The sequence below is a fragment of the Cataglyphis hispanica genome, chromosome 15 (genome assembly GCF_021464435.1).
Source record: "Cataglyphis hispanica isolate Lineage 1 chromosome 15, ULB_Chis1_1.0, whole genome shotgun sequence".
Taxonomy (NCBI): Eukaryota; Metazoa; Arthropoda; class Insecta; order Hymenoptera; family Formicidae; genus Cataglyphis; species Cataglyphis hispanica.
This window is the reverse complement of record NC_065968.1, coordinates 4,164,427-4,182,133: the sequence shown is the minus strand read 5'-3', so window position 1 is coordinate 4,182,133 and position 17,707 is coordinate 4,164,427. Positions and strand designations below refer to the sequence as shown.

The window sequence follows — 17,707 nt, the reverse complement described above, 5'->3', positions numbered from 1 at the left end:
TTAATTCGTAGAAAAGGACACATAGATATGTTGGATGGATCACTATCTTTGTCAGGGATTCGTTAATTAGATAATGCTATTCTGATTTAAGAATATCGAATTGGAAAAAAATAAGAATAATTTACAATCCTTTCTCATTTCATTGTTTAAATTGATAAATAAAATACTTCCTAACATACCGCTATATCGTTTTTATTGCTAAATATCTGATGAAAAATGTTTTCAGTTCAGATAATATAACAAGAGACAGAGATCCAACCAAAAATATACCTGTCTCTTTCTAATTCTGACTTTGATTTTCTATGCATAGGGAAGGCTCACTCCAGTGGCATCTTGACGGAAAACGCCGGAATGACCTTTCTCAGGCTTCTCTCTCCGATATTCTGATACTGTGATTGTATATGGATGTCGAAATACGCAACTGTCAATTGTGAAGTGCGTGAATTACGTCTGACACTGTGTTATTACGTCAACGCGTAATCATGAGTTGTGGATTCGTTACTTGCGGCCCGAATGAGGCTCTCGTAGTTTCAGGTAAATTTAGCAAGAAGATGTCATTATTCGAAATTATTTATTCTCTTTTTTTCGCATCTATGCTGATTAATCATTCGTGAAAAAAGGAGAAGAGAAAGGGAGGAGCGCGCTTCTCCTATATGCTGCGATAATTGATTTGCAGAATGACACAGCGGTGGGGAAATGCGGGATCGATCAAGAACAATTATGCCTAATATATTTTAATCACGTTAGATTAATACGTATATATACATAAATTTGCTATGCAAATTTTTATTAATATTGATTTAAATCTTGATTGCTGAAAGATTTTACAAATTTTTTGGATTTTCTCTATTGCCACTTTGCATTTATATAATTTTTAACTTCTTTAAATTTTTGCATCAAGGATGTTGCTACAGCAAACCTCTTTTGGTGCCTGGAGGACGGGTATTTGTTTGGCCATTTGTGCAACAAGTGCAAAAGTAAGAATTACATAAGTACTATTATAGTGTATAAATAGTAAGGTATAAGATCTTGTAATATATATGTATCTTACTTTTATAGAATTTCTCTAAATACAATGACTTTACAAGTCGAAAGTCCAACAGTATATACTTGTCAAGGAGTACCAATATCTGTAACAGGCATAGCACAGGTAATTAAAAAGAGATCATTTATTTTGACATAAGTGAATGTTTATATCTATAATTTGTATTTATATTATATTTATAATTATATATATAATAAAATTAACAAGTTTGATAGTCTGAATTGAATATGTTCCGGATTGAATATATTTTATTTTTACAGCAATGGTATATATTTATTATTTATGATATTTTGAAAGTGTTTTTTGCAAATATGAAAGGATTTTGTGTTAATTCAATCAGATACTTGCATATATAAAATATTGTATTGGTACCAGGTAAAAATTCAAGGACAAAATGAAGAAATGCTGTCTACAGCATGCGAACAATTTCTTGGAAAATCTGAAGACGAGATACATAACATAGCTCTTGTCACATTAGAAGGACATCAACGGGCTATAATGGGCAGTATGACTGTAGAGGTAAGCTAAAGTAAACTAATATTGGCAATAAAAAGTTAAATTGTAGATTAATTTAAAGATTAAAATTTTTCATGATAATTTGTTTCCATAAAAATTTTCATAAAAAAAACAAAAATATTTTTTAAAACTAATATTTGAGATATTAGTAATTTTTTTCTATGTTACGTCTACAGTGGATGCTCTATGATTTTATAAGTTTTACATATATAGCAATAAACTGTTTTAAATCACTAATCATTAAAAACGCTATATCTGAGTGTCCAAATTTCAACTTTGCTTTTATCACAGGAAATTTACAAGGATCGTAAAAAGTTTAGCAAGGAAGTGTTTGAAGTTGCAAGCAGTGATTTAGTCAATATGGGCATTACTGTCGTATCATATACATTAAAAGATATTCGAGATGAAGAAGTAAGTTTATTGCATAATTATAATATATAATAAATGTACAAATGTACATATTACTGAAATATATAAACACAGAAATGACAAAAGTATATAATCCAAATGTATAAATATTTAAAAGTTTAACTGTGAGAGTACGGTAATATCAATGACATACAAACTTAATCCATTGTCACAAATGTCTGCAAATTAGAATCGAATTACTACAGTGTATATAAAAAACAAAGATATTCAAAAGACCCCCTTTAAATGAATGATATTTCTTTATAATTGAGATGAGTATGAAGTTCTTAGTAATTAATATAGTAAGATTCATTTGTATATTGTAAATATTGAATACTTTTTTGTTTTGCTACTTGCAGGGGGCAAAGGTACGTTCAAATTTTACGATTATTATATCTAATGTCTTGGCACACATTGCTATGTCTTCTAACATTATTGCAAATTCTTCAGATTTTGGAAAATGGTATTTTTTATTTTACAGCATATTCTCATCGCTTTTTGTAACAATAGCACAATTATGTGCACTTGCAATACTTTGTTCACAAAGTACACATCATTGCTATCTTAATTTGATATCGAGATATTTTTAAATAACAAACTTTGAGAAGAGATATATTCCTAATATAATTTAATTTTTTTTTTTTTTTTTTTAATTGAAATATGTGATGTCAATAAAAAGAATAAGAATAAAAATATGTGATCTTTTAAAAATGTCTCAGTTGCATTAAAGAAAATATTAAACATGCTAATATTACTAGAACCTTAATTAAAAATTAGATTCAATATTATATTGGAGAACAATGGTACATATGTATGTAGCTTTTATATATCACTCACAGATGTTGCTTATTCGAATGCTGAAATCATCTTGTCTTATTGTATTATATTATAAATTCTATCACATAATATTTTATGAGGATGTATTATTTGTAGGGATATCTGCAAGCACTCGGTATGGCACGTACGGCAGAAGTAAAGAGAGACGCTAGAATAGGTGAGGCGGAGGCTCGCAGAGATGCTCAGATTAGAGAAGCTATTGCCGAGGAGCAAAGAATGGCCTCTCGTTTCTTAAATGACACAGAGATTGCGAAAGCACAACGTGATTTCGAATTAAAAAAGGCTGCTTATGACGTCGAGGTTCAAACCAAAGTGAGTAGAGTTTTACTGCTGTTTACATTCTATAAAGCGTTACAAATATAAAAACATCACTTGTAGAAAGCCGAAGCAGAAATGGCCTTTGAACTTCAAGCGGCGAAAACTAAACAGAGAATAATGGAAGAACAAATGCAAGTGAAGGTTGTAGAACGTAGTCAGGAGATCGCCGTGCAGGAGCAGGAAATGCTAAGACGCGAAAAAGAATTGGACGCCACTGTACGACGTCCTGCCGATGCAGAGAAATACAGGTATTCTTGATTACGCGTATTTATAAGCCGAGTTTTCGTTATACATTTAAGATTTTGCCTCCAGGTTAGAGAAAATAGCTGAAGCGAATAAATTGCGCCTTGTTATGGAGGCTGAAGCTGAAGCTGAAGCAATTAAAATTCGCGGCGAAGCGGAAGCTTTTGCCATCGAAGCGAAAGCTAAAGCAGAGGCAGAGCAAATGGCAAAGAAAGCGGCCGCATGGAACGAGTATAAGAGCGCAGCGATGATAGATATGATGCTTGATACACTTCCAAGGGTATACAATCTTTGTATTCTTAACATTTTTAATTTATTTTTCGTTTATTCATTTTTATTTATATTATTCTTAGTATTTAGATCAGTTCTCTATTATTCATTATATATTTGTCATTTGATTATATATACATATAATAAAAATGTCATTCTATTGTTCTGCATTATTAAAATGAAATTTGGTGCATGTGAATAAAAGTAATGATACAAAAGAATACTAAGAATAAAGATTGATAATCTTTATTTATAATTTTTATAATATTCTTAATATTCTTAATTTATAATATTCTTAATCTCTAAATTATAATATTCTTAATATTTTAGAATATTTGAATAAAATCAGGAAAATATTCTGATTTTTCGATTTACCTTACAGGTTGCCGCCGAAGTAGCTGCCCCTCTTTCCCAAGCAAAAAAGATAACTATGGTCTCGAGTGGTAATGGCACTATTGGTGCAGAAAAATTAACTGAAGAAGTTTTCAATATTGTACAACGTGTTCCAGATCTTGTTAAAACTTTAACAGGCGTGGACATTGCAAAGGTATGTACAAGACCTGTAACTATATTACATATATAAAGTAAATTCATTATCTATAAACTTTTCTTTTTAGTCTGTTCATGCTGCGTAAACGTGCAATATCAAGAGTATTCGAATTCCTTGATCATTATGTCGTTCTTCAATGTGTATATTTATAAAAAAATAATCAATGGACTTTTTTTATATATACATTTGTTTTAAAGATATTTCGTCCTATATAACTCACATTAAATATAATTTTATAATATGAAAAATCTTATATTAGAAAAAAAGGTTCTACACACTTTTGCTGTGCCATTCATGTAAAATGTATATGTATATGTATGTATACTTATTTTTGAGATTACTTTCAATTTTGAAAAAATCAGGACTAATTAATATAAATTTAAATAAGCGATTTAATTTAACTACGGTTTTAAGAATATATTCGCGAAAACAGGAAATTTCGTAAGTCATTCATTCCAATAGCTTTTATTCATGCCGACAGTGAAAGTGTGATATAACATTAATATAGCATATTATTGATATTACTCGTGTGTATGTATGTATGTATATGTATATATATATATATATATATATATATATATATATATATATATATATATTAATCGCTCTTAAATGAATACATTTTACTGTTTAAGAAATTTTATCAATTTAACACAAATTCGTTAACAAAAAAAAATCGTGTGTGTGTTCTGTCGAATCTCTTAAGAACCGATCGTAATGGTTCATGTTTATCTATGTATAATTCTATGCCAAAACGTGCCGAATGCCACTCTCTCCCAAATATTATATATATATTACATGTACCTTTTAAATATAAAGTATACCAAATGACTCTTTTTAGAAAATGAAAGTATTTAATGTTTCTTAAACATCACTTATAATATCGTTCAATATGAGAAAAAATCTTCTTAGTTTTTGAAACAAATTTGTATGTGATTTGCACGCGAGCATTATATTTTCTGCATTTACAAAATATATGTGAAAGAAAAAGTAATATATTTTATCCTATTTATAAATACATATAAAAAAATCACAGAGATCTAATTTATATGAATTATAGTGTAACCTTTTAATAAGCTTCGAATTACATATATTTATATGACTAATATATAAAGCTTTATAAACAAATAAATATGTATGCGATTTTGTGTAAAGCAATAACACAAGTAAACGTTACAAGCATATTTTTCCGTGTGTCTTGTTTATCTTATTTGTTCTACAATTTTTTCGCGACCGCATAATTATAATGATTTTTATAGGCTTTTGTAAATCACAAAACAAATGACTCATGGCATAGTAGATTATGTTATGCTTTACTGTTTTTTGACAGATAATGTAAAAATGTACAATACTTCGATAATATTAATAGGAATACGTGTGTAACAAATAAGAATGTGCAAGAACTGCACGATCTGATCCACATGCGTGACGGACTGTGAATCTTTTGAAAATATAATAACATAAGTTATTTCAAAAGCTTCTTGCGAAAAAAATGGATATGTACAGATCTTTTCCAGTGGACTTTCTAGCTGGAGGTCTATCCGCGGCGATTGCAAAGACTGCAGTCGCTCCTTTAGAGAGAGTGAAACTATTGCTGCAAGTGCAGCACACTTCGAAACAAATTAAACCTGAGGCTCGATATAAGGGTATATAATATACGTAATTATAATATATGTATTATATTATTAATTAAAATTAATTAAAAATAAAAATAATATGGTATATATATATATATATATATATATATATATATATATATATATACCATATTATTTTTATTTATATATATATATATATATATATATATATATATATTATACGTTACACGAAAAATAATTTTATTATCTTTTAATGTACGCGAATAATCGTGGAAATTTTATTTCAGGTATGCTAGATGCGTTCGTACGTATACCTAAGGAAACGGGATTTCTTAGTTACTGGAGAGGCAATCTCGCTAACGTAATCCGATATTTTCCAACTCAAGCGCTCAATTTCGCGTTTAAAGATAAATTCAAGACCCTGTTCTTGGGAGGCGTTCCACCGGACGCATTCTGGCGACAGTTCATTGGAAATTTAGCGGCCGGCGGTGCCGCCGGTGCGACATCGCTTTTATTCGTCTATCCGCTTGACTTTGCCCGTACTAGGTACGTTTTGTACACGCGGCTATTATATTTTGTACAAAATGATAGTGTGGATTTGAATCTTTTAGATTGGCCGCCGATATCGGAAAAGGAGACAAACGAGAGTTTAAAGGTATAACTCACTGCATATTAAAGATATTCGAATCAGACGGATTGTTTGGGCTGTATCGTGGTTTCAACGTCAGTGTGCAAGGGATTATTATATATCGAGCAGCGTACTTTGGATTTTATGATACTGTGAAGGGTACGCTACCTGATCCGAAGAGCACACCGTTGTATGTGAATTTTATAATTGCCGAGGTATCTTTTCTTCTCCTTCTATTAGCATAATGAACATATAATGATAAAGCAACGAAAATATAATAAATGTTTTGTGTTACAAATGTTTTTCATATTTTACTTTTCTTACAGATAGTAACAACGATAGCGGGTATTGTGTCCTATCCCTTCGATACAGTCAGGAGACGAATGATGATGCAATCAGGCCGAAAAAAGACCGATATGATGTATAAAAATACATTGGATTGTTGGATAAAAATATCAAAGACTGAAGGACCTGGAGCTTTTTTTAAAGGTGCATTCTCTAACATTCTTCGTGGCACCGGTGGTGCTCTCGTTTTGACGTTGTACGATACAGTTAAGGAATCAATCGAAAAAACAATCTCGAAAAATTTGTGAAATTTTAAAAATTTCATAAATCTTACTGATATATAAGAGATTGTCTTATAAATGTGTATGATTAAGAGAATTGTGTTTAAATTTATGTACATTTATATATAGTGGAATCTATATATATATATATATATATATATATATATATATATATATATATATATGATTTTCTATATAAAATTATAAATATTAATGAAAAGCATTTTATATTATAGAAGATATATAGAAAAGATAATTTTCAGTTTTCACTATCACTTTCTATGTTAAAACCGTTTTTATAAGCTGTTCTCATATTACGGGACCACATACAGAATTATAAAAATTTCATCATAAATTAGCTTTATATAATTATGTACAAAATAAATTTTTTGTACACAACATATATAAATATTATGTTTGTGTGTATTTATTCATGAATATTTTTAATGAAAAATACATACACATCACAATACGAGTGATTAATATATATTTTAATAATTTATTGTTTAATGTATATCAAAATCACACAAAATAAATTATAACAGCTTTGCATGTATATACTTGGTTTAACATTAACTATAAGCTATAACCAATAGGTCGGCCAATTTTGAAAATGAATAATAATCTGCTAATCTTTAATAATACTCCTTATTACTGCAATATATTTTTATCAATACTATTTTTTTTTAATTTGCTTCATAATATTGAACAAATCATTGTTGCAAGTAAAGAATTTCTACATTTTAGATTTTTTATATATTATATTCTTAACAAAATGTATAATTATTAATTCAACATAGTATGACGATCATAAATGTTCCGCCTTTGTTCACGAACTTGCCTTTTCCACTTGTCTTGCTGATGTCCAACACGATTCAAAACATTACCTCTTTCTCCCATTGGGTGAGAAGTTCCAGGTGCAAGAGATGAATCATCCTTTAAAAAAAATAATCAATAAATTAATTAAATTTAAAAAAAAAAAAAATGATCATTAAAGTAGTAAGTTTAATACTTATTAATAATGTATTTATTACGTAGTAACATCAGCGAAACATAAAAATAAGAAAAATTTTATAAAGAAATTTTCCACTCTTACCTCCTCATTATTATGTTCATGATAACCAATATTTGCTGAAGCTTTATGTATCCGCTTATTAAGTAATGGATCCAAACAAATTAAGAATAACATATATATCACCAACAGTGATATAACCCATATAACTATTATCACCACAATCTGTAACAATATTAATATTTCCATCAAATTACACAATAGCAATGTAAAGCTTATTTATAAAAAGTACCTTAATGATAGTTGTATTCCTATTTTCATATTTGCAGTCACATCGTGAGCAAAATATTTCTTCTTTCCCTTTTATCTGTTCTCCAAGTTTTGGTAGAACAACACTCTCGCATTTACTATAAATTTTATATATGACAATCACATAGTGAGATCACAAATATTAGATTACAAATTGTGTAGATATGCAATATAAAGCTTTCCACATCCATTTGTTTGAAATTTATATCTTAATAGCAATAAAAAAAAAATGTTTTCTCAAAATATATGGATTTTTAATAGAATAAGAAAAACTATATTTCGCATATTTTAACGCAAATTATAAAATTACCATTGTAATGGTGGAACATTTATGATATATGTGAGACGCTCCATAGACGATTGCGTTGTATTTGTAACGGAAGAGAGGCTCGGACAGATACATTTGCATCTCTTGTCATCGTATTGCGCCTAAAATTTCATTTGTAATATCGTTAAACGTATTTACAATCTTTCAATTAATTTATAAACAAATCCACAAAAATGTATGTAATACTAACCTCAGTTTGTGACAAACAGGTTAAAATAACTATCGTAATAAGAATGTACTTTAACATTGTCCTTCACACATTAAGAAAAACGTATAGAGTTTGTCAATTTTTAACTTAATCACACAAAATCACGCATGAAGATAATGATTACAACTGTACATGATCCTCGTTCGAATCAGAACGCAGTAAATTGACAGATGTACACTGACATAAGTGATTTTTACGCGCATGCGCGACGTCATTGAGCACGTGACACTTGACAGATTTGACAGACCCATGCTAACATACTGTACACAGATTGTCAAGTCGAATAATTTTCAAACCAATCTAGGGAAATCTTCTATTGTATTTAAATCCCTTCTAATTAATCCCTATCTTATTTGATTTAGGTTGGTAGCAGAGTACAGTAGAGCCATCGTGTTTCGTGCTCTCCAATATTTTCTGATGCAATCCTTCAATTCTCTCGAAGCAACGTGTGACACACGGTGAGGGCATAAAATCACTTCGAATTTTCTTCATTCGAGGCGAGAACAAACTACAATCCGGATAATGACGGAAGAGGATTCGGTATGTAAAATATAACCATCGATAAATTGCTCAATTTAGGTATAAATATATAATTGGTAAACATTTGCTGTTTTACTCGATTTTTTTCTATTAAAAGAAAATCACATTCCGCTTTTTCTTTTCGTGATTTCAAAGAATTTCCTTACAAAGGAGTAATTTCTCGATGAACAAATATATTTGGAAAAAGCAGAAGAGAGAAAAAGAAAATCATCAATTTAATAACCTCAAAATCTTTGGTGCATGAATGTTTCTCTGTGGTGTATTAATTTTTTTAATTGTTACAACAAAAAGATTTTTGAAAAACTCAATTTATATATATATATATATATATATATATATATATATATATATATGTTTGTTTATATATTTATTTTCTGTTCTTTACTAAATTGTTATCAGTTTCATTAAGAGTGTTTTAGTTGTCCTGTTTACATTATACTCATATATATGTATAATAGCAGAACTATAAGAATAAGAAATAATATTATTTCCTTTGATTAATTTTTTAGGTATTTGATCCAACCTTGAAAAAGAAGAAAAAAAAGAAGAAGACTACCTTTGACATTGATGCAGCTTTCAACGAAGGAGGTAGTAGCGGTGATGCAACTGAGAACACTGTTGACAAAGAGAATCAGGAACCAGAACCTACAGTTGTCGAAGATGACGAGGCACTGGATCTGGAAAATTTCGGTAAAAAAAAGAAAAAGAAGAAAAAGGCTTTTAATTTAGATGAGTTAGAAGCAGCTTTGCCTGATACCAAGAAAGAGGTAAGAAAAAATTTTTGAAGCAATATATATTTTTGTATTAAATATCTTTATTGATCTCATTTTTTTTATTTATTTTTGTAATTGTTATTTTATTACATTGTTAATTGTTATCTGTTAAACAATTTTAATTATTTTTGGTTATTATTTTCTGATGACAATGTTTTTGATAAATTAAAAAAAAAATGTTAAATTGTAGTTAAATAGGATGATGTATATGTATATTATGTATATTTAATAAAAAAATTAATTTAATTTTTTTAGTAATTGTACAAATTTAAAAGTCTATAACAAATTTCTTTTAGTAATAAGTAATAAGCTCTTGTTATTTGTTGAACAGGAACCTATAGAGCAACAAGTCGAAGAAATTATAATGGATGATGACTTTGACTTAGATATGGACTTTTCAAAGACAAAGAAGAAGAAAAAGAAGAAGAAGGATCTTGATGAATTAGTAGCTGAAGAGGAACGCAAGGAAATTGAAGATAAGGAGAATGGTATGTATCATAAGAAATGACTTGTGCCGATATTTTTTTTGCATCTAGTTGTTTATGTTACTCATTATTTGTTAACATGCTGCACTGAATCTGAGCGAAGTGCAGAGTATGGTAAGACATATGCTTTGTGTTCTCTAACTACATCAACCCTGCACTTAATTATCCTCTGATTAATCTTGCACTTAAATTTCATAATAAAATCGAAATTTAAACATATTAATTTTTACTTTGAAAACATGCATTATGTACATATATATTACATACAAAATAAAATAAAACTCTGTTTTGGTGCTTTAAGTATCATATGTTTTCTAAGTATAAAAGTATATATATAATACATATGTATACATATATGTATATATATGTATTTTATATTTAGATATTAATTAAAGTGCAATAGTTTTATAACTTAACAAGAAATTTTAAGATGCAATTTTTTTAAAATTTTTATAAACTATTGCAAAAAAAAAAGCGAAAATTTGTATATGTGCTTGCATGTGTATGTATATGTGTGTGCATATGTAATAATGTATGTAATTATTAATATTCATGATTGAATACTCTTCAATATTCTTTAGTTAGAGGTAGACTTAATTGGTAAATTTTCCATAATAATTTGTATAATGAAAGAAAAGAAAGTCTAGCATAATGTACATATTTTATATAAATATATAGAAAAATTATATTTAAATATTGTAAATATTTATTCTTTGCAATACACTCGAAAAAAAAAGTTGTTTTTTATAAATATACACAAAAACTAAAGAATAATTGGAAGAGATTTCTTCAGGTTTGCTATTTATATCTATGATTTGGGAAAAACATTTAACGTATTTAAAACATCTCTGTGTATTTTATAAATCTTTTTTATAACTCCATATATGTGCAATATTGAATTACACTATATTATTGTTAATTAAATTATTTTCAGCTGTTAACTATAAATATTACACATATTGCTTTTATTTGCACTCTTGTTTGCTCTATTGTTATATCTTCACATGTAAATTTGATAAAGTTTATTGATTGATAATTGTTTTTGATTTATCTAGTTAATACTAGGTAAAAATTTGTATGTTCTTTTTTCTTAGTGGAAGAACCAAGTTTGTGGGTGGGCTCAGACAGAGATTATACGTATGATGAATTATTAGTTAGAGTATTTAATATCATGCGAGAGAAAAATCCTGATATGGTGGCTGGTAAAAAACAGAAGTTTGTCATGCGTCCACCTCAAGTGGTACGCATTGGAACAAAGAAAACGTCTTTCGCCAATTTCACCGAGGTATGCATTTCTAATTATTTAATAATTATAAACTGAAATTAATATAACTGTTATTAATGTAGTTGCTAATTATTTATGTAATGATTTTTTAATAATAATATATATGTATATGTTAAATATATGTATAATTTTTATTATTAAAAAATTACAAAACTAAACATATGCTTTCTCTCTCTTTCTCTATTTTTTCAATATATCTGCAAGATGTAATACAAGCACTGGGAATTTCTATCTTACAAATACGTCTATTTTGCAGATTTGTAAAACATTGCACAGACAACCGAAACATTTACTGGACTTTTTGCTGGCCGAGTTGGGTACGAGCGGCTCGGTCGACGGTAACAGTCAATTGATTATCAAAGGTCGCTTCCAACAAAAACAAATAGAGAACGTTCTTAGGAGATATATCAAGGAATATGTTACATGTCATACATGTCGTTCGCCGGACACAATCCTTCAAAAAGATACTCGACTCTTTTTCTTACAATGCGAGACCTGTGGCTCGAGATGTTCCGTCGCTAGCATAAAATCTGGTTTCCAGGTGAGTTATTATATTTTTTAGGTGACATAGTTGACGCAGTAACGTTATTATATCGCGATAGATATTTGATACGCTCTAAATATAATATATAAGTAATAAAAGATAAGTGCATTTTTACAAATAAGAATTTTCTATATCTGTTTTACAGGCTGTCACAGGAAAACGCGCTGCTATTCGTGCGAAAACTGCCTAAGCAATTTTCTCTGTCTAAGAAAACGCTAGTGCAAATAAAATATTATGAGATAAAAATAAATGGTACAGATTTATTGAATGCATTTCAAATTGATGTGAATATAATTGAATTTTTTAAAGATTATTTATATAAAGTATTGAATTCTATATAAAAAATTTTAGAACTTACATTCTAGAATGTAGACTTTTGAAAATTTACTTCACATAAGTAAATTTAAATTTTATATTTTACAATAATATTTTAATTATTGTTTTTAATTAGTGTCGATATTCTTTTTTTTCTATATATAAATTTTATTCATGGTAATTATTAATCATGGTATTAATTTTGATTTAAATATAGAAGAGTGTAGATAATCCAGATTGTCATAAATTTAATATTGATTCTAATGAAAAAAAAAAAATGATTTAGTTGTAAGATTCTTAAGCTATGAAATCTTATCACTCTATATTCTATTAACTCAAGATACATTAATCTCAATGTTTTGAATTTGAAATTCTTAGATTATAATATTTCTCAGAATAATTGTATTTTTTTTGTAAATACAACAATAAAGCATAAAGCAAAAAGACTTTGTGCATTATTTAAATTATTATTAAAATTAATAAGAAAAGTTTAGGATTTTGTGACCAAGCTATGTCTTTTTTTCTTTTATATTAGAATTGATATTGAATTTATGATACTCCAGATAATACATTTAATATTATCTATATTTCTCATTTTTATTCAAATCAATTTGAAATGCAATCATTATGATTGAAATTTGTATATGAAAAATATCGATAATAGTTAAAATAATAATCATTAATTTTCGATTCTATTTTTTTGTCATTAATTAACTTTAACCTGAATAAAAACAAAATAAAATTACATTTGTCGCAATATGATTTATTTGTTTAATTAGGTATTTTATAAGAAAATTGTCTTCAGATATTAAATTATGAAAAATATATGGATTGTTGTTAACAAGAGGTTTAGGTAATAATTTTGTATTTTTTTGTATGAATCAAACAGGTTTTTGCAAAATTAATAATTTCATAAAATGTATAAGCATAAAAATCTCCCGTGAAACATTTTTGATAATATATAGTTGTTCTTTAAATAATTTATTCAATTACATTCTGACTAGACAAGTTTCAAATTGTTTCATATGTTTTATAATATTCTTATATATACGCATATATGGCCTGTGTCACAATTCTGTATCATTCGTGCACACAAAAAACCATCCTGCCCCAATGTCACGGGATCGAGAGAAGCACACTAGAAGCGTTCAAAGAGACGTGACAAGAAAAAAAGCATTATCGACTATTCAGCGCGCGAGAAGGATAGAGAGAGAAAGAGAGAAAGTAAATAAGCATAACTGCGCGTCGTCAGCAGTCAGCTGATTCGCGATTGCCAGCGTCTCGTCGCAATACAGCGATTATTGTATTGGTTTGGCTTTGTTTGGCGATGCTAAATTGCATATGTCTGGCTATTTATCACCCGTGAGATGCTGAGATTCCGGAAATTATTTCCACAACCCTGCTCAGTTATCGCAATGGTGCACGTGGGAGCGCTCCCTGGTACATAAACTTCTTTCCATTTTTGGAACGCGCAGCGCGATCGATTTTTGGATCGCGTATAATTAAACTCGATTATAATTGGAGCGATCTAATTGCTCCAAGTATAATTAATAATCAGCAAATTTGTTTCGCTTTCTCTTTTTTTCCACAATATTCTGGAAAATCATAGAAATATTTTAACAGATTCAAAAAAAAGAAATGTGTATGTGTATGCGTTCAGGAACACCAAGGTATAGAGGCTGCACTGAGAAGATCGTGGAAAACGCGGTAGAAGAGGCATCATTGTACGCGAAATATAATGTGGTAATTCTTTTTGCAATATTATTAATATTGATTTATATATAAAATATTCAAGACTTTCGAGTTTTTCTATTTTTTATTTAAGGATCTGGACTTTCTCGTGAATTAAAAATTTTTTTTAATAAAAATGCTAAACACATAACATAAAAATGCTTAAGAACATTATTTTGTTTAGATCGTAAAAAGTTAAGTTCAAATAAATAATACGTATAAATAAATCAAATATCAAATATTTATTTAATTTATATTTGAATGAATCTTACTTTGCCGAATTTATAATTTAAAGATTAAAATTGCAAAGACGTTTTGTATAAATAAATGGCAATTTAAAGTATAAAATATATGATAAATAAATAATAAATTTGACATACAAATAATAAATAAAGTATAAATCTCTATACCTTTATATTTTGATTTCTCTCTCTATGATTATACAAAATTCTGCGAAAACTCTCGCGATTGTGCATCGATCTGAATGCATATTATATATATATTTTTTAGGATGGCATACTGATCGAAAATATGCATGACATTCCCTACGTTAGGCAGAAAGATCTGTCACCGGAGATCACAACTATGATGACAAGAATTTGTTTAGAAGTTAGAAAAGTTGTGCCGCAAAATATCGCATGTGGCGTTCAGGTACAAAAAATTCGATATGCGTGTATGTGTGCACATACATATACAAAATATTTTTTCCTCTTTTCTCGTTTAAATTTGAGTTCGATAATTTAACAATTAATTTGTTATCCAATATTAAACTCTTGCTAAATTATTTATTATTTATCTTATTAAAATTGTAAAATTATATGAAATTTATAATTTAATTATATATGATATAAATATATCACGTGGAATTATCTGTATTAGATATATTAATTTATTAACGATTTTATTGATATTAAATTTACCAAATTATTCTAATGGCAAGTTATTGATTTACTGATATCAATTTTTTTCCTTATATCGTCTATCAATGTTAGATTTGACATATTAATTAACGCTAATGTTTGTCTCGTTTTTCATAAGTTCATTAGGTTTTTTTTAATGATCGAATATTGTTTTAATAGATTCTCGCAGGATGCAACAAGGAAGCGATCGCGGTTGCCAAGGCTGTGGGATTGCAATTTATTAGAGCCGAAGGATTTGTCTTCTCTCATATAGCTGATGAAGGCTTTATTGATGCAAATGCCGGAACTTTATTAAGATATAGAAGACAGATTGACGCAAACAACGTTCTCGTCTTTGCTGATGTCAAGAAAAAGCATAGGTGAAATCATTTTAAAATAAAGGACAAATTTAAAATAAAGAAATATTTTTATAATTTAAAGAAAACACTAATAATAACATAATGAATGTGTTCGAAACTTCTCTATTAAAGAATATGTTAAATATATAAGAAATAATAATATATACGCGCGCACGCATTGGCTCTGCGCTTCCTTCTCCGTAATTTTATGTCACGAAAATAGAGCTTTGCGTAAACATTCTATTTTTTCGTCATCTTTGTCCGATATTTTTACAGCTCGCACGCAATTACTTCCGACGTGAGCTTATTGGAGACGGTAAAAGCTGCGGAATTTTTTTTAGCCGACGGCGTTATATTGACCGGTAACGTAACCGGAGAGGAAGTAAACGTAAGGGATCTTACAGGTATTTTTTTTTCTTAAACTTTTTTTTATATAGACTACATGCATGATGTGTAGCGGAAATTGATAAACCGTCAGATCTTCATCTTATTTGTTATTTCCATATTCTTAGCTTCTTTGCGACTTGTTTTCCCATTATTTCGTATCTGTCACATATACGTAGCATTAAAATTTAGCGCTTAATCACAAATGACACTTTCATTTTGCCCTCTATACAAATAAAAATAAATTCTAAAAAGTTTGGATCTCAAATATATCGATATATATATATATATATATATATATATATATATATATATATATATATATTATTGATATATATTATTGATATATGCCCTTAGTGATATCAAACTTATTTACGTCGATCTAATAAAGATCAAAAAAAGAAACCAAATTTAAGATGAGGTCATGAGTCGCGATTATGTGATATGATAAGAATTTAAATTCAATTCATGAAACAGGTTACGAAAGAGGAACACCGTATGTATTGCATCTTGCAGAAGTGCGGGAGCGCGTCGTGGCGAGGCTACCGTTGCTGATCGGCTCGGGCGTGACGCTGGACAACGTAGACAATTATGCAAACGTAGCGGACGCGCTGATTGTGGGATCGCACCTGAAGATAGCTGGCCGATGGGAGAATGCGCCTGATCCGGAGAGAATCCAAGCCTTTATCGGACATTTAAAAGGCCAACAGCGCCTATGACAACACGCGATTCTGTAGCCAGCGCGCGAGAAGCCAGCCAGAAACCGGCAGCTGTTCGACCAGCTGAGCGAGCTTCCACCTTCGATTGGCTCCGCCGCCATCAGGGCTGAATATTACGCATCTGCGAAACTGGCGCTTTGGTGCCTGCGAAAATCGCAACTGCATACGGTACGAAAAATATATCGATCTATAAAAAAACTCGCGTCCCGCCGTTCTTTCTTCTGCATATAATAGAAATTTTGAGAAACTTAAATGAATATCTAAGTAGTCGTAATCTGTATATTATATCAATAGAGAAGAAGTATGTTTTGAAAGAGCAACTGATTCTAAAGAAAAGGATTTAAATCCGTCATTGTTAACGATGTGTCATGCCAAGTCGAAGCTTCGACGCGATAAAATCTTGAGGAAAGATAGATGAGACGAAGTCTACAAAAGAGTTGCGAAACGAGGAAATACAATATGACGCTAGATATGACGCTATTTGAGGATTTAATACGATTTTCCAAGAGCAGAAGCCAAGAGAGAACATATATATTTTTATATATAGAGAATTTTATTTTTATATATAGAGAAATCATAAAATTTATTTACAATTTGTTTTAATATCTTCAAATGTGTAAGATAAAAATAATCTTCAAAATTCTTATAAATTCTTAACACAAAAAATACTTCGATACTAATTATAAATATCAGAATTATTAAATATATATTTAGAATATATTTAGAGAATCAAAAGATATATACTCTCAAATAGAATTTCTAAACAATCTTAAATATTTTATTGGAAATATTTAATCACAAAACAAAAATAAAATTATAAATGTCAAATAGAATATA

The 17,707-nt window shown here is 28.8% G+C and overlaps 5 protein-coding genes across 7 annotated transcripts; 4 read left to right on the top strand and 1 right to left on the bottom strand.

Annotated features, from left to right (window-relative positions):
• The first annotated feature begins 311 nt into the window (after positions 1-311).
• On the top strand, positions 312-5,371 carry LOC126855208 (flotillin-1). Its single transcript, XM_050602634.1, has 10 exons — positions 312-534; positions 902-977; positions 1,060-1,150; positions 1,421-1,564; positions 1,853-1,972; positions 2,903-3,118; positions 3,185-3,372; positions 3,437-3,647; positions 4,020-4,184; positions 4,255-5,371. Exons 1-10 carry the CDS (start codon positions 483-485, stop codon positions 4,270-4,272), a joined length of 1,281 nt encoding a protein of 426 aa, XP_050458591.1. The 5' UTR covers positions 312-482; the 3' UTR covers positions 4,273-5,371.
• Positions 5,372-5,504: 133 nt separating this feature from the next.
• Positions 5,505-7,110, top strand: LOC126855209 (ADP,ATP carrier protein-like). The gene is made up of 4 exons (XM_050602635.1): positions 5,505-5,833; positions 6,073-6,331; positions 6,397-6,628; positions 6,740-7,110. The coding sequence occupies exons 1-4, from the start codon at positions 5,680-5,682 to the stop codon at positions 7,004-7,006; spliced, it is 912 nt and encodes a 303-aa protein (XP_050458592.1). The 5' UTR covers positions 5,505-5,679; the 3' UTR covers positions 7,007-7,110.
• A 348-nt stretch (positions 7,111-7,458) lies between these two features.
• On the bottom strand, positions 7,459-9,028 carry LOC126855025 (uncharacterized protein CG1161). The gene is made up of 5 exons (XM_050602305.1): positions 8,819-9,028; positions 8,611-8,729; positions 8,284-8,398; positions 8,076-8,216; positions 7,459-7,915 (listed from the first exon to the last, which is right to left on the bottom strand). Exons 1-5 carry the CDS (start codon positions 8,873-8,875, stop codon positions 7,766-7,768), a joined length of 582 nt encoding a protein of 193 aa, XP_050458262.1. The 5' UTR covers positions 8,876-9,028; the 3' UTR covers positions 7,459-7,765.
• A 188-nt stretch (positions 9,029-9,216) lies between these two features.
• Positions 9,217-13,523, top strand: LOC126855330 (eukaryotic translation initiation factor 2 subunit 2). The gene is made up of 6 exons (XM_050602878.1): positions 9,217-9,376; positions 9,886-10,143; positions 10,481-10,637; positions 11,729-11,919; positions 12,176-12,460; positions 12,609-13,523. The coding sequence occupies exons 1-6, from the start codon at positions 9,359-9,361 to the stop codon at positions 12,651-12,653; spliced, it is 954 nt and encodes a 317-aa protein (XP_050458835.1). The 5' UTR covers positions 9,217-9,358; the 3' UTR covers positions 12,654-13,523.
• Positions 13,524-13,765: 242 nt separating this feature from the next.
• On the top strand, positions 13,766-17,707 carry LOC126855204 (uncharacterized protein F13E9.13, mitochondrial). Of its 3 annotated transcripts, none has more exons than XM_050602628.1 (7): positions 13,766-14,218; positions 14,402-14,521; positions 15,020-15,160; positions 15,589-15,788; positions 16,044-16,171; positions 16,629-17,038; positions 17,165-17,707. In XM_050602628.1, the coding sequence occupies exons 2-6, from the start codon at positions 14,417-14,419 to the stop codon at positions 16,868-16,870; spliced, it is 816 nt and encodes a 271-aa protein (XP_050458585.1). In that variant the 5' UTR covers positions 13,766-14,218; positions 14,402-14,416; the 3' UTR covers positions 16,871-17,038; positions 17,165-17,707. The 3 variants fall into 3 exon arrangements, with proteins under 3 accessions (XP_050458585.1, XP_050458583.1, XP_050458584.1); XM_050602626.1 differs by having other exon boundaries at positions 13,767-14,218; positions 14,439-14,521; positions 17,165-17,706; XM_050602627.1 differs by having other exon boundaries at positions 13,773-14,218; positions 14,439-14,521; positions 16,668-17,038; positions 17,165-17,702.

Excerpts from the sequence above, each read along its gene's own strand:
- LOC126855209 (XM_050602635.1), top strand. The coding sequence starts at position 5,680 with ATGGATATGTACAGATCTTTTCCAGTGGACTTTCTAGCTGGAGGTCTA. Across the intron at positions 5,834-6,072 it reads ACCTGAGGCTCGATATAAGG|GTATGCTAGATGCGTTCGTA; the intron begins GTATATAATATA and ends ATTTTATTTCAG. Across the intron at positions 6,629-6,739 it reads TGAATTTTATAATTGCCGAG|ATAGTAACAACGATAGCGGG; the intron begins GTATCTTTTCTT and ends CTTTTCTTACAG.
- LOC126855204 (XM_050602626.1), top strand. The coding sequence starts at position 14,146 with ATGCTGAGATTCCGGAAATTATTTCCACAACCCTGCTCAGTTATCGCA. Across the intron at positions 15,789-16,043 it reads GATGTCAAGAAAAAGCATAG|CTCGCACGCAATTACTTCCG; the intron begins GTGAAATCATTT and ends ATATTTTTACAG. Across the intron at positions 16,172-16,628 it reads AAACGTAAGGGATCTTACAG|GTTACGAAAGAGGAACACCG; the intron begins GTATTTTTTTTT and ends TTCATGAAACAG.
- LOC126855025 (XM_050602305.1), bottom strand. The coding sequence starts at position 8,875 with ATGTTAAAGTACATTCTTATTACGATAGTTATTTTAACCTGTTTGTCA. Across the intron at positions 8,399-8,610 it reads AATGTTCCACCATTACAATG|TAAATGCGAGAGTGTTGTTC; the intron begins GTAATTTTATAA and ends TAAAATTTATAG. Across the intron at positions 8,217-8,283 it reads GGAATACAACTATCATTAAG|ATTGTGGTGATAATAGTTAT; the intron begins GTACTTTTTATA and ends ATATTGTTACAG.
- LOC126855208 (XM_050602634.1), top strand. The coding sequence starts at position 483 with ATGAGTTGTGGATTCGTTACTTGCGGCCCGAATGAGGCTCTCGTAGTT. Across the intron at positions 1,565-1,852 it reads TGGGCAGTATGACTGTAGAG|GAAATTTACAAGGATCGTAA; the intron begins GTAAGCTAAAGT and ends CTTTTATCACAG. Across the intron at positions 3,119-3,184 it reads ACGTCGAGGTTCAAACCAAA|AAAGCCGAAGCAGAAATGGC; the intron begins GTGAGTAGAGTT and ends CATCACTTGTAG.
- LOC126855330 (XM_050602878.1), top strand. Across the intron at positions 10,144-10,480 it reads TGCCTGATACCAAGAAAGAG|GAACCTATAGAGCAACAAGT; the intron begins GTAAGAAAAAAT and ends TTTGTTGAACAG. Across the intron at positions 10,638-11,728 it reads AATTGAAGATAAGGAGAATG|TGGAAGAACCAAGTTTGTGG; the intron begins GTATGTATCATA and ends CTTTTTTCTTAG.